The following is a 15,042-nucleotide window of genomic DNA, read 5'->3' on the forward strand; positions in this document are numbered from 1 at the left end:
ACTATGTAAGTCGGCCCCTAAAACCGCCAAACTTATATTCATCAGAGGGCTAATAGATATTGCGGTGTCTTTAACAGAAAAATAACGTACATATTCTCTCAAATATGAAAGAAATTATGTGAACCCCTTACAATGACAAATGTTCTTAGTTTTCAACATGAAATGTTGGTTTAGAGGATATCATGATTGAAGTAGAAACAACTAAATAAAAATGGAATTAGTGCAGGTGCAGAAATAACTGAAACCCAAGTTGCAATGGTTGAATCAAATAAGCAAGCAGAATCAGGTGGGTACATAATTGGGTACCAAATGAACCACTTATAAAAGGGATGTTTGAGACTGAGTGTTTGTGAGACTTGTATCTACAGTATTATGTATGTTAGAGAAAAGAAACCTGGTCAATTTGGCTTTGCCCATACTGGAAAGGAAATCTCAGAACACATTAAAAGATTTCAGCTACATCAGTCAACTTTGAGGCATATCATTTATAAATGGAGAACATGTAACATGACAGCCCTTGCAAATTACCCCAGCCACTAGAAATGTAAGAAATCAGATGTCAACCCAAACATAACATCAGGAAATGTGCAGACCTCCCTTGAAGCATCTCAGATTGCTGTGCGTGTTTCAACAACAATGAGCACACAGAATTTAAATGAAATTAATGCAAGGGTTGCTATGAAGAAGCCTCTAATGCAAAAAAGGACCAAACTGTCTGTCTTAATTTCTGTCTTAATCAGAGACTGCCTGGACAAACCTTCTTGATCACACTCCAAACCACTATGTTTGGTGAAAACCCAACACTGCCCAACACCAAAAACAACCTTCCCCAAAAGTCCAGCATGGTGGTGGGAATGTCAAGATCTGGGGCTGCTTTTCCTCTGGACCTGGTCGACTGCACATCATCAAGGGAAACATGAATTCCAAAGCATACTGTACCAGGAGATTCTTGAACAGAATGTCAGGAAATCCGTCAAGGAGCTGAAGCTGGGCAGAAATGGGTTTTCCAAAAAGACATGGACAAAAAGCGTTAAAGCAAATTTGCCAACGATTGGCTCAAGTGTAAGAACATTTGTGTTTTGGATTGGCCAAATTAAAGTCCTCACCGTAATCCAGTCTAGATGCTGTGGCAGGAGCTGATGCAGGCAGTACAGGCCAGACACCTCTAAAACCACACTTAATTGGTTGAGCTCAGTAAGGAGGGGTCAAAGAGTGATTAGTGGCTGTAGGAGATATTTACTCGGAAGTATCGCTGCTAAAGGGGATGCCACAAGCTATTGAATGAAGAGGCTTGCATGGTTTTGCACAAATGAAATCTGAGATTTTGTTGAATAAACCACTTTTGATAAATCATTAAAGTATTGTATATGTTTTTGTTTGTGTCCTTTATTAGGAATGTCTGTATTACAAATTGGGATTTAGTTAAGGATTTTACTAGTTTATTTTAATATTTTATGCAAAAATAATGATCATCCCTCTAGCATTCACCTACTTTCAATCAGCACTGTATATTGCCATAATTAGGGTTTTATAAATGAAGATTAAAATGGCAAAGAACAAAAGACAAGCACTGTATAAATTATGAAAAGACCAAAATCTCACTCAATTAACTCTGATGGTTGTGTAAAAAGTATTTTATGAGCATACAATATTTAGTCTTTGCAGTATACTATATTTTTGCAGCACCACTTCTAAGAGTAGGAATTAGGCAGTTTGAAAAGGTTCAAATATAGTTGTTTTTTTATATTTTATTTTTAGAAGCACTCATAACAAGTTTGCTCACAAGCTGTCAACTTGGCATAGTTAATTGCCTGCTGATGGTGCTTCAACATCTGATGGCCTTCCAATTGTTTTCAGACTGTTTGGGTATAGTTTAGTCTCCAGGAAAATTCTAATCAGCAAACAGTTCCCTGAGCTGTGGAAGTAAACAGAACTATAAATGTCCATTGTGGCTATGTTTATTAAAAACGAAACCTATGAATAAAGTATGATTGTCATATGACAAATGAAAGTGTATTATTGAGTATGAAAATAAACGCTAATGAGCATATTGTGATTGATTTTTTTCTCTAGATTTTCTGTAGGTTTTCAGTAGGCTCTCCTCAAAAACTGGACCAGGATTGACCTTTGTACTCAAATATGCACTTACCCATTAGATGAAGAGCAACGTGACCTGGAAGTTGAAGAGCAGTGATTTTGAGAAACACGTGGGTTCTTTTTCTGACGGTGGGTAGTCATGGTGGCTGAATAATGAAAGAGGGAACAGGCTGAAAGATACCTTTTACGTTTTGTCCAGTGATAGATGGCCCAATATCCTCCTCATCCCCTGTCTCCTCCAATCCCCCCACTCTCCATTATTCAGTCATGAACAGGAGTTGAGTTCTGCCCGGAACACACCACAGTTTTTAAGGGCATGTAAAAGTGTCTGGAGGATGGTTGGGCTTTTTACTGAACAGGTGCAGCCCACATCTGGATAAGCACACTGTCTGTCTGTCTGTCGATCTGTCTGTCAGGGTTTTAGGATTTGGAGGCATTAACAGTCTGGAGAGTGAGGCAGGCTGGGAAATGACAGAGTAACACTCTGACTGTCGAGGAAAACGGGCACACGACTTCTGTCAGAGTAGGTTGTGTAAATAGAGCAGGCTCGGGGGAGAGGTAAAAGGCAGCTAATCGCCAAGGTGTGAGCCATAATTAAAATAACATATCTGCCCCCAGACATTTTCTACCTCTGTAACCTTGTCAGTTAGGTTTCCCCAACATTTGTCTTGCTTGCCATTGTTTTTCCAGTTCAATTCGCACAGGCCACAAATAAATGTCCAAATGTTGGCTGTTGGCGCTTAGCTTGCCAGCACAATGGATAATTTTACTCAAATCACTTATCTCAGAGGTATAGCTACCAGAAAACAAAACAGGAAATGGTTTGAAACAGCCTGGTTGAATCCCTCCAGTCCTTCAATATGCTTGACTTGATCCACCCTAATGATGTAAATGCATGCCCTTAATTATTTTCCTCACAAAAATGTTATCAGCGCTACATGTTCACCCAAATGCAACGGGGGACATCCGTCTCAATAAAGTATGCATACACAGAAAAGATGTAGAAAAAATACATTATTCAGGATTAATTTTTTTCTCTCTCTCCATTTGCATTAAATTGACTCTATAAAAAAGCATTAGCATTTCCTATTCTATGGTAATAATAGTAATACGTGAGATATTGCCTTTCTGTGTATGAGTTTCAGTTCTCACCATTGGAGGACTCCCCTTCAGATAAGCTGGTTTAATTCAATCCTTGTCTAATAGCAGTCTGTGAATTTATAAATCCTAGTGCTTTCGCTTACAGGATAATCTCTTGTCATTATAATCCGTGGCTGACACCTTTTTGCTATTCAATACCGATTCTTCATTCTGACACCACATGTTTCTGAGATCGACTGGCCTTAAATAGATGTACTGTGTTACGGATGGAGAGGAGTAAACAACTTGTCTGATTAAAGAGCTTGTTTTGAGTTCACAGAAACAACATCTGCCTCGTATGTTCGTTCCCAGACCTTAAGGTTGTAAAAGTTTAGTATCCAACTGTGGTTGAATTACACGTCGTAGAAACCCTGCAATGGAGCCCGCCGAATGACAAAATGGCTTCCTTAAGTCAGCGTTTTCACTTCTCCATGTAAAATTATCCTGAAGGGTGATGTAAATCTTGAGAAAAAAATGGCCTCTTTAGTTACCACTTCTGTGCTTAGGACTACCTTATGATCAAGAGCACAGCAAGATTTCTAGCAATTCATTATGTAATAAACTGTCAATAATGTAACAGCTGATATGAGAATGTAATACTTATTGCATCGATAATGTAATAAATATTGATAATGTAATATATTTCCATTTATGTACAGTTACATTAGGTCTGGAAATGTTTGGACACTGACACAATTTTCATAATTTTGCCTCTGTATGCCACCACAATGGATTTGAAACAACTGAGATGCAGATTCTTGAACAGAATGTCAGGAAATCCGTCAAGGAGCTAAAGCTGGGCAGAAATGGGTTTTCCAAAAAGACATGGACAAAAAGCATTAAAAGCAAATTTGCCAACGATTTGCTCAAGAGTAAGAACATTTGTTTTTTGGATTGGCCAAGTTAAAGTCCTCACCGTAATGCAGGCTAGATGCTGTGGCAGGAGCCAATGCAGGCGGGCACAGGCCAGACACCTCTAAAACCTCACTCAATTGGTTGAGCTCAGTAAGGAGGGGTCAGAGAATGATTAGTGGCTGTAGGAGATATTTGCTCTGAAGTTATCGCTGCTAAATAAACACTAGTGCTATTGGAAGCCATGCATGCCCATGCCATCACACTGCCTCCACCGTGTTTTACAGATGACGTGGTATGCTTCGGATCATGAGCCGTTCTCCATAGTTTTTTTCTTCCCATCATTCTGGTACAGGTTGATCTTAGTTTCATCTGTCCAAAGAATGTTGTTCCAGAACTGGCCTGGCTTTTTTAATGCTTTTTGGGCGAAATCTGGCCATTCTATTCTTGAGGCTAATGAATGATTTGCACAAAGTGGTGAACCCCTCTGTATTTGCTCTGAAGTCTTCTCTTCATGGTACACTTGGATAATGATATGCCTACCTCCTGGAGAGTGTTCTTCACTTGGCTAGACGTTGTGAAAGAGAGTCATCTCTCTGATGGATTTTTTCTTTGCAGCCTAAGGATGGCCTGTTTCACTTGCATTGAGAGCTCCTTTGACCACATGTTATGAGTTCACAACCACAGTTTCCAAATGTGAATGCCACACCTGGAATCAACTCTTGACCTTTTACCTGCTTAATGGATGAAGAAATAACAAAGGAATAGCCCACATCTGTCCATGAAACAACTTTTGAGTCAATTGTCCAATAACTTTTGGTGCCCTGAAAAACAGGGGGCTACATATTAAAGAGCTCTAATTCCTCAAACCTTCCTCAAATTTGAATGTTAATACCCTCAAATCAACAGAGATACTGCACTTTAAGCCCATATTCATAATTCAAGTGTAACTTTAAATATACTTTGGTAAACAGCCAAAATAACAAAACTTGCATCAGTGTCCAATTATAACAGTAATACTATTTTGGAGGACTTTCTCAGGACTTGGTGTCTGTGAACAGTGTCGTAGCTCTTATCATACTGGAGCGGTGGATACGGCACTATTCTCAGGAATTGTTTTCAAAAGTGCATGTTTTTCATAAGAAAAGTCCTCCGGGAGTCATTTATGTACAGTAGTTGCCTGTATGCTCCCAGAATGTCACTGAGGAACACCTTAGAAGGTTTTCAGGACTTCACTTCCCTGCATACAAACATGTCCTCAGGACAGGTTTTCTTCCCCAGCACCCGGTTGGTCCTGGGGAATGTCCCCAATTACTTGTTTTTTTTACATTCTTTAGATGTTACGACATGGTCCCCTGGATGTTTGAATTTAGATTAGATTAGATTCAGCTTTATTGTCATTGAACAAGTACAGTACAACGAAATGCAGAGAGCATCTAACCACAAGTGATTTGTTTTCAATTAGTCTTAGGAAACCCCAATTAAGATTTTAGGATTTCCTTGGGATGTCAAGTCATGGTCTGAGGTTTTGTGTGGTTCCTGGTTGAACAATTATATATTAAATCGATGTCAAAATAATTACAGGATTATTGCTAATATATAGTATAACTTTTACTATTTAAGTGGATAATCAACACATAAGGTAGTAATTCTGACATAGTATCTATTAAGTTATGCAGAAAGTCTTTACTGTTCTATCCTATCAGCAAAATTACATTTTCTGCAATGTAGCAAATTATCAGCATTTTCTTAATCAATTCACACGATATAACATTGCTACCAGCTATTAAATTATTTAAAATGGCATTATCAGTTGTCACAAGATGCTGTGGAGTGAGACCCAAGATATGTCTTGCACAGGAGAAACACATTCCTGTCCATAAAGTCTACTTAACCGTATGCACTGTGTTAAACCCAAACAGGCCTGCACCAACCCAGTGCCTCCCCTCCCCCAGCCACCTTACTTTAGATCTAGATGTGACCCTGCAAGGTGGTGTTGAACTAAAGCCAAAATGGCTGCTCCTCCTTCCTCCACTGCAGTGCATTTATCAGCTCACTGCCCCTCCAGATGGCATGTATCTTTAGTGCTCAGCCCTCTTGTCAGCTGAAGCTGTGACAGGTCTGCTGTGGTCATGGTTCATTGGACCCAGCATGTCTTCTTAGCACATCTTTAATGTGAAACACGCAGTCGTGACAATGACAACACATAGCTCCATATTGCCTTTAATATTGAATTAATAAGAGCTCGTATTGCCTTTAACAATGGACTCATAGTGTCATTTTCCTGCTTGTATCAAATAGCACTTCACAGACTAATTAGGGAGTAATTGGAGAACAACACAGGCGCCACCACATAGCTACTTAGTTCATTATTAATTAGCATTATGAATCACCCATGATTCCTGTTCAGTCTTTTAAAAGCAATATATTTAGGTGCACATCCACGCATAATATTCAAACACACAAACCCTTTTAAGATCTCTTTACGCGCCACCAGACAACATGTATAAAACCTGGCTGGTTTTCTAGGCGGAGGTTGTTGTTGACGCTTCTGCAAACCGCGGCCAACCGAGCGGAATAGATGGCTGAGCTGAACGCCATCCTTCCTCCCCACTAGAGATTACACGCATTTTGTTGACACTGTAAACGCAAAGCCGTTGTAGCGCTGTTTGAACGGCTGCGATCGTTTGTTATTTAGCTCGTGTTGTGCAGATGTATGCCACGCTAAGATCCGTTAAGGGGAGGCACGCAGATTTACATTCTGCCCCTGCAATGCAGGAGGGACTTGGTATCTGCTGAAATTGAATGAGCCCCGTTGAAATGTGATGGTCATGAAATTATGGTTCAACTTTTGACATGTGTTTTTCCTCTTACATGTGAAGCTGTACGGTATGTTATATAAGAGACTGTAGGCTATTTCCACCAAACTCGGAATAGGATTATTTTGTGTCAATATGTAATGCTATGTGGTGAAAAGTACCTGCATTACAGGTTTATGAGTGGATGCCTGGGATTTTAAATGTTGTGCAAGATATCAAATCAGCTTACAAACACTCAATGTGAAATTACTTGCTGTTACACTTCAGTTCAACACATTGCATAGCAGCTCATTTGTACTGTATGTCAACATGTAGGGGCTGTATATTATACATCCCTTCCATTAATGTACCTCTTATTTATTATTACACATTTAAGAAAGTAGCATTTTTGTGAGAAAAAAAAGAAGCCTGTGAGAGTTTCACATTTGGACAGCAATTGTTGACGAAGCACGTGACCAATGACATTTCATTTGACATCTTGTGCGTCCCAAACCGTGCCCGTTACACTACATCTGACCAGGGACCCGTTTGGGTCTCATCCCGTTCTTATTTCTGTAGAACCGTACGAGGGGAACTAAGACAAGGGATGCGAGTAGATTGTGCTCTGGAGCAGACCCCTGCGATTCCCCAACACCCCTGCAGTTCAGACAATCCAGATGGTTCATTTGCATCTACTCCTGCATACCTCCCTCCATAGGACTGTCTCTAGCACCAACGCTTCCTCTGGCTCCATAAATTCTCAAACCCCCTCCCCCCAAAAAAGGTGCTGTACCCACCAATCCGCCATATTGTCAGAGCCAAGGCACTGTCAATGGGACACATTTGATTCAGGGTACTGTACATAAACGCATCAGGAATTTATAGCAGGCTTAATTAAGTGTTGTAAAAATGACTTATTGTAATTGTTCGGGACACTGGGGGCCATAAAATGTCTTTATCATTTCCATAATTCCCCAAGCCCTGTTTCCATTCAGGGGAGATTCCGCTTATATCTCAAATGGCGGTGTTGGCGTGCTAATGAATGAGCATGTTCTGGTGGCCAAGAGGTCAGTTGTGATATGTAGCTTACATGGTTCAGAGGAAATGAGGAGGGTTGATATCACGAACATAAGCTATGATTCCTGTGACATTTCAGAACAAATATTTGACCTTGTTTACTTGCATATCATATACCGTGAAGCAAGATTAATTCATGTTAAAAATAATGAAACCCAGAAACAATTGAAGTATTTAGCCTCAGGTATGTTCTCTGATGCTATTAACTTAGGTGTATTTATCCCATTTTGGTACTTCTATATTTGATCTGCTAGTGTATGAAGTTAATCAGAAACAGTAGCACAACGGTCTTCAAACTGGGATCTCTGCGCACAGGGAATGTATTTCTCCAGAAATATTTGATAAGTCAAAAAAAGGAAAAAATATATGTACACTGCAGGCCTACCTGCCGCACATGAAAGGGTAATGTGATACATTGTTCTGTCTCCTATCCAGGGCTGGCCCTAGCCATTTGAGGGCCCTAAGCAACATTTTATTTGTGGGCCCCCTCTTCCCTACTGGTCTGGGACGTACTAAATGGATTTGGGGCCCCTAGAAGTGACTGCCTATGTTGCTTATGCCTAGGGCCGACCCTGCTCCTATCTACACGTGCTGACAATCTTATTTTATCCTATCCCGTCATTTATGATCTGTATTTTATATTCATATACATGAATATAACACGTGCATATACAATAACCAGAAAAGGAACCAGGCAAGCCTAGTTCAGCCAGCCCGCCATTAAATTGAGAAGTGATGTGGCCCTCACTGGGTCTCCCATGTAAGTTCCTTTGTCTTTAACTACTACACCATATGGCTAAACATTTCCACAGTTTTCGGTATAGCATCTCGACATTAGATCATTTTGTCATGCATTTACATCATGTGAAGTTTAAATATTTCTCAAGACACCATTAAGCATTGTGTTAAACTAATTAATGTTTCTTATTAAGTTTACCTCCACCACAAATAACATCTATGAAATGTATATTTTTGCCACTGGCCGTTTAAACGGCTTATTAGCCAGTAATTGTCTTACTAGTATCTAACTTACTACTTGGAATTGTCATAAGATTTAAGCAATTTCTAGCGAGACTGAATATGAACTTAACAGAGGTAAAGCTATTTCATGGCACAAACCTTTTAGTTTTTCTTTCATTTATGAATGACATTGATACAATAACTATCAATATAGGTAACGATAACTGACCTTTTTGTCAAGTGAAAAAACGAGAGAATTGTGGAAACCCCTACTCTTTTACTGCCCAAGGGGTTTTTATCTAGCCTATATTACCTCAAAAATCATACACGGATGCGTACTTTGAAAATCCACCAGAAATATTGCAATATAAACGCTTTAATTTAAGGCTTACTATAACATAGCTACTGAAGGTTGTAGCCAGCAAAGATTTGTCTGTCCTGACCCAAAAATCATGCACGGATGCGTACTTCGAAAATCCACCAGAAATAATCTCAATATATTATAGTTTTATTTTAGGCTTACTATAACACAGCTCCTGAAGGTTGTAGCCAGTGAAGTTTTTATCTACCCAGGGAACAAATCCTTAATTTGCTTTGACTTTTGACCTATTGGTTGCAGGTCTGTGTCTCTAACCACTACACTATTTAACAAGCCGTGAGTAGTCAGTCAGTCCGTCAGTCACTCACTCAGTAAGAGACATTCACTCTTCTTGCTTACGCTGTCCGGCAAAAACATGAAAAAGTGTGATGTGCTGAAGTGATTTGGAAACCCTAAAGCGCTTATAATCCAGATGTAATGGATTAACACCACTGTTCTGCACATTGTCAAAAACTTTTTTGCCCATCCTTATTTTGACTACATTCCTGAGTAATTGAAAATGATTATTGATTAAATCAAATTGTTATTAGAATACATTCTAGGAAGCAAGGTAGACGATACATCTGTGAGGTCATTGATATACTAGTTTAGTAACAATACAGGTATATTGACCCTGTATTGTTACAAAGTTGTGTATCCATTTATATATACATTCATGTAAACTGTAAAGACAGGATGTACAGTAACAACTAAAATCAATGCTACTAAGCTCATTTCTACTGTTTTGGAATAATTCATTTGGACATAATCATGAACAAAGGAATCACAAAAAAGTGAAATATGAATTAAATGATTTCATAATAAATTATTCATAATAGAAACATTTCAGTCGTGGTATAACATGTCCAAACGATGATTTCAGATGTTTTTATGTGCAACCTAATGCCACCATTTGATTGATGCTCTGAAAAATGTAGGTCTATGTATATAAAGCAGTGTGATTACTAAAAGAATAAACCAATCATCACCACACTTCATGTATCCCCCTTAAGATACCTTTGCTGCCAACAGTACTGAGTATTCATTATTTGGGTAAGAAATAAGTGAATCCTGAGATTCCTTTCATTTCCCAGATTATTATTATTTTTTTTTACAATGAGTCTCATTAGAGTAAAGGCCAATTTAAAGTTCAATATCCTCTGCTGTGGCACATTGTACTGATACTAATCAGAACCACAAGTCAAACAGATTGTTCCAACTGCCTTGCAAATGGCTGCCTCTTCAGCACGGGGCTAATACAATGCTCACAGCAGGCCAAGCTCACAGCAGACATCCGCAAGATCTAGGATGTTGACGTGCTTTGTATGCATTCATAATCCAGACGTGATGAACAGAATGACAGGCGTTACACTCAGGATCTCACATCATAGGCCTAAGGCAATAGGTCCTATAAGAATTTTCTTTTTTGAATATGTTTTCATTAAATGTTTTCTGCAGTTGAACCAAAACTATTTGAATAATAATGTATATAAAGTAAAATGAGCAAGTAACACTGGATTTGTGCAATTCTTGTGTATATTTATAAAAACAAGTTCCCCCAATGCTCACCCCCATTATGTAAATCAATTCATGCACTTGATAACTGGCTGTGTGATTAGATGGTAACCACATGTTTCCTGTAGTTGCTAAGTCTCTCACACTGCTGTTGAATAATTTTGTCCCACTTTCCATGTCGGGACTGCTTTAACTCAGTGACATTTGTTTTTTCATCATGGTTGGTTGGTTTCATGTCCTGACACAACACCTCAACTTTGTTTTTAGTCTAAACATTGACTAGGCTGTTTGAAAACATAAAATACATTTTATCCGTATCAACTTTCTAGGGTGTTTGGTTTTATTGTCTTGATGCATGACAACATGCTGTCCAGGCAACTGACCGACAAATCGAACAAGAGTAAATGTTTTGTGCTTCAGATTCAGCTAATTGTTTGACTTTTCAATAGCACTGTATGGACCAGGGTTAGGGTTGAACCGAGTTCAATAAGGTATTTGTATTTGAGTCTAAATAGTGCAGGCTCAGTGCAGGTTTTCTCTGGTCAAATCACTGCCAGGTGCCGTGTGTTTAGAGGTGATACACTTTGGCTAGTGGCGACATACAGATTGTGATTTATAACCTGTGAGAAAGCACCTTCGGATATGAAATCCATTATTTGCATCAAACTTATATCGGTCATATGGCCAATGTAAAAATAAAGGCAATTTATTCCCTTCCTCTAAGACCCGGGCATAACCATAAAGCTGCTGATAATATAAAATCTGTTGTTGTCTGGAAAAAGGAGGCATCTGTGGGACCTTGGAGTCTTTACTGTGATTCAGACGGCGGGATGCTCGCTCTCAGGGCCCGCAACACACCACACGCATAAACGATTATGTTCAAGCTCTGATAATGCTCTGCGTTTTCCCTGAATCAACATTCGAATCAATTATTGTTTCAACGAAGAAAGGACTCCAGCTGCGCAAAGCCCTCTTTGCCCTCGCTTGCTGTCGGATGTTGTTTCCTTCTCCCCTCCGTAATCAGATGCTTTTGTTAGGCCACTTGACATGTACTCTTTCGGTGGCGTTGTGTGCCTAATTAGCTCAGGCAACAGTCATGACTCTTTTCATGTCTCTTTCTTCGTGAAATATAGTTTACCTTGAAAACGTTGCGTTTCGTACGAGTGTTTTTATCATAAAGTACATAGGAACATGCACCAAACCCTGTTTCCAAATGAGAACAACAGATGAACTGAAACAACAACTGCCTTCGCCAGTCCTTCAATCACCATTTCTAGTTTTGCTGGCAGCTCTCTCTGTCTCTTGGCTGTCGCCAGGGCAGGTCCCATAAGTAGCTCTCGATCTGGCAGCTGTTTTGATTTATCGACGCGAGTGGGAAACTATGAAGCTCACATCGTGACAGCTCTGAGCTTTAGAATTTAAGATGTCATTGGCCTGATGAACGAGCGCAGCTCGAGCTCACCCAGTGGCATCATATGTCACTGTCCGGAGTGATGAGAGACTGGTCCGGTCAGCTTGCCTCCGTGCTGCCCAGGGCCCTCTGCCACCAGGGCCCTCTGCCACCAGGGCCCTCTGCCACCAGGGCCCTCTGCCACCAGGGCCCTCTGCCACCAGGGCCCGCTGCCACCATCGTGTAGGTAGGCACAGGATCATATCTCCCGATCGCACATAGAATCCTACTGAGAGAAGGTGGCTCGAGACCACCGTTTGCTCACGAAAGGTTTGGCTGTACGTTCAGATCTGCCTCGGGATCCGTAAAATATAGACCCGGACAGTTACATTTCATGTACTGAACAGTTTGTTTTGAGTGAAGTTAATAAGACATTGTTACCAAGGCTACTCATTGCACTCAGCGCACTGTAGGATGTCTTTAGCAAATAATGGTAAGCTGCTATTTCATGATTGTTATCTTTTGTGCCAATGCTGATCAAAGGCACAACAGCAAACAAGAAAAAAACGATAGATCCAGTTTAGCTGAGCACCTTAGAATTATCCCACTGTAGAGATGCTCTACAGAATATTATTTCCATTCATCAACGTACATAGCAAAGGTTGCATGTGACGAACCAGATCGCTATTTTGTGAAGTTGACAAATAAATGCCACCCCTAGAAACGTGAATCCTTTTATTGGAGTAAATGTCAGATTTATGCTCTGCAGGAAATTTTTTATAAAAGATGAGCCATTAGCATAGAGTTAAACTGTGGCAACAGACTCTGTCTGTAGACTGTTTGTAGGAAGTCTGTAGACTCTGTCAACTATTAATAGCCCTGTACACAGCCAGCAGGAAGCAACACCAGTAGCATCAATATGTTTAATGGAACACAATGACACTGTGAACATTAAGTGTTCACCCAGGATGTGGGGAATGTAATTAGACCAATTAAATTAGGCCATGGCCATGAAAATACACCTGCTAGTCAACATGGCAATATATTTCTTTTGGGAACATAATTTATACCGGCCTTCCAGCTTTGGATTCTTTCACTGAAATGAAATGAATCATTTCCCGACATGCATTTGTTCTGTTAGTTCGATACAGTCACCAGGAACCCACAAAAGGTTTCGCCGTTGAAAGAAAAGCAAAGGATTATTGATAAACCCATTTGTTCCGGGATCATATTTAGTTTGAAGTGCTTTATCCATATCTAGTGCTCATTCGCAGTAGGATAAGGAAATATTGTCCATATGTGTAATACAAGAGCCTATACGTCTACGTGAATGGTTTTGGCTGTTATGTTGATGGTGGTTTAAAGCCATGTCAGCCTACAGTATATGAGGTATTGTGGTTTATTGTGTCCGGGTACACTCTACTTTGGCATTATCCCGCCATGACTCAAACCTACTGGCACTTCATTAAGACTTTAATAAACGCTACTAATTAGGACCAACAGGTACATGGCACTGGGAAAATGCAACGCTTGGTCTAGATAGTCTTGCACTACTTGGACTTACATGCCTGTTTTTTCTCTCTTTTGTTTGTGTACTTTTTGTCCCGCGGTAGCAGGCCTCGCTCGACTTGAAATGGCAAGCTTGGTCACGCGACCGTGTAGACTGGACGAAAGTGAATAAAGCCTGCTTCCTGTCATTTGCTTACTTGACCGGTCCACATCTCTTTTTCTCTTTGTTTTCTTCTTTGCAGTTGTATGTCTCCCTCGACTTTGGGCGAAAATGGCAGCTCGTTCACGAGCATGTGAACAGGTTCTACTGGTGAGTTGGATACACCTTCCATTTTTTACGCTGATTGGTTCAGCACCAGCACAGTAATTATATTGTTTTCCCAATATTTGTTTTTTGTATATTGCTATTGTCCTTAGTCATCATACTATCACCATATCAAACTACTCTAAACTTCAAGTAATAACTTACTGAAGACTTGGCATTTCTTTAATAAATTAATCGTACTTGTCAGCTTTGTCTCAGCTTCGAAGTATACACGGAATGTTCAATGGTTATCCTAAGATACATTCTCCTGATATACACATAGGACATTATTTATGTTCCAATAAACGCTCAAAAAATTATTTATGTAAAATGTCTTTAGTACGTTCCCGACTGATATATTGTCTGACCTCAATCGTTATGCTTATGTGCATCAATAATTTAGTATTCTATATTATATCTCAAAGCTATTAATATAATATGGTTTATTGTCTAAATTGGCGAGGTATAGATATAATTATGACATTATGGTTCTAAGGATTAGAACCATAGAACCTCCAGAACCTTGGAACAAGAACTACTGAGCTTCCTGAACCATGCACACAAGGCTCATGTTCTGCAAATAACATACCATACCATCTTCTTCCGCTTATCCGGGGCCGGATCGCGGGGGCAGCAGTCTAAGCAGGGATGCCCAGACTTCCCTCTCCCCAGACACTTCCTCTAGCTCTTCCGGGGGGACACCGAGGCGTTCCCAGGCCAGCCGGGAGACATAGTCCCTCCAGCGTGTCCTAGGTCTTCCCCGGGGTCTCCTCCCGGTGGGACGGGACCGGAACACCTTCCCAGGAAGGCGTTCCGGAGGCATCCGAAAAAGATGCCCAAGCCACCTCAGCTGACCCCTCTCGATGTGGAGGAGCAGCGGCTCTACTCTGAGCTCCTCCCGGGTGACCGAGCTTCTCACCCTATCTCTAAGGGATCGCCCGGCCACCCTGCGGAGAAAGCTCATTTCGGCCGCCTGTATCCGGGATCTTGTCCTTTCGGTCATGACCCAAAGCTCATGACCATAGGTGAGAGTAGGAACGTA

General features: G+C 40.4%; 1 protein-coding gene across 3 annotated transcripts in view; it reads left to right on the forward strand.

Moving 5' to 3' along the window:
* sorcs3 (sortilin related VPS10 domain containing receptor 3) overlaps positions 1 to 15,042 on the forward strand; it is a 212,391-nt gene that overhangs the window by 147,975 nt on the left and 49,374 nt on the right. For all 3 annotated transcript variants that reach the window (XM_020049430.3, XM_010873025.4, XM_020049431.3), the window contains exon 5: positions 13,939 to 14,006. In XM_020049430.3, the coding sequence (XP_019904989.2) occupies positions 13,939 to 14,006 (68 nt within the window). The remainder of the gene's footprint in view (positions 1 to 13,938; positions 14,007 to 15,042) is intronic.

The sequence above is a fragment of the Esox lucius genome, chromosome 9 (assembly GCF_011004845.1).
Source record: "Esox lucius isolate fEsoLuc1 chromosome 9, fEsoLuc1.pri, whole genome shotgun sequence".
NCBI classification, from domain to species: domain Eukaryota; kingdom Metazoa; phylum Chordata; class Actinopteri; order Esociformes; family Esocidae; genus Esox; species Esox lucius.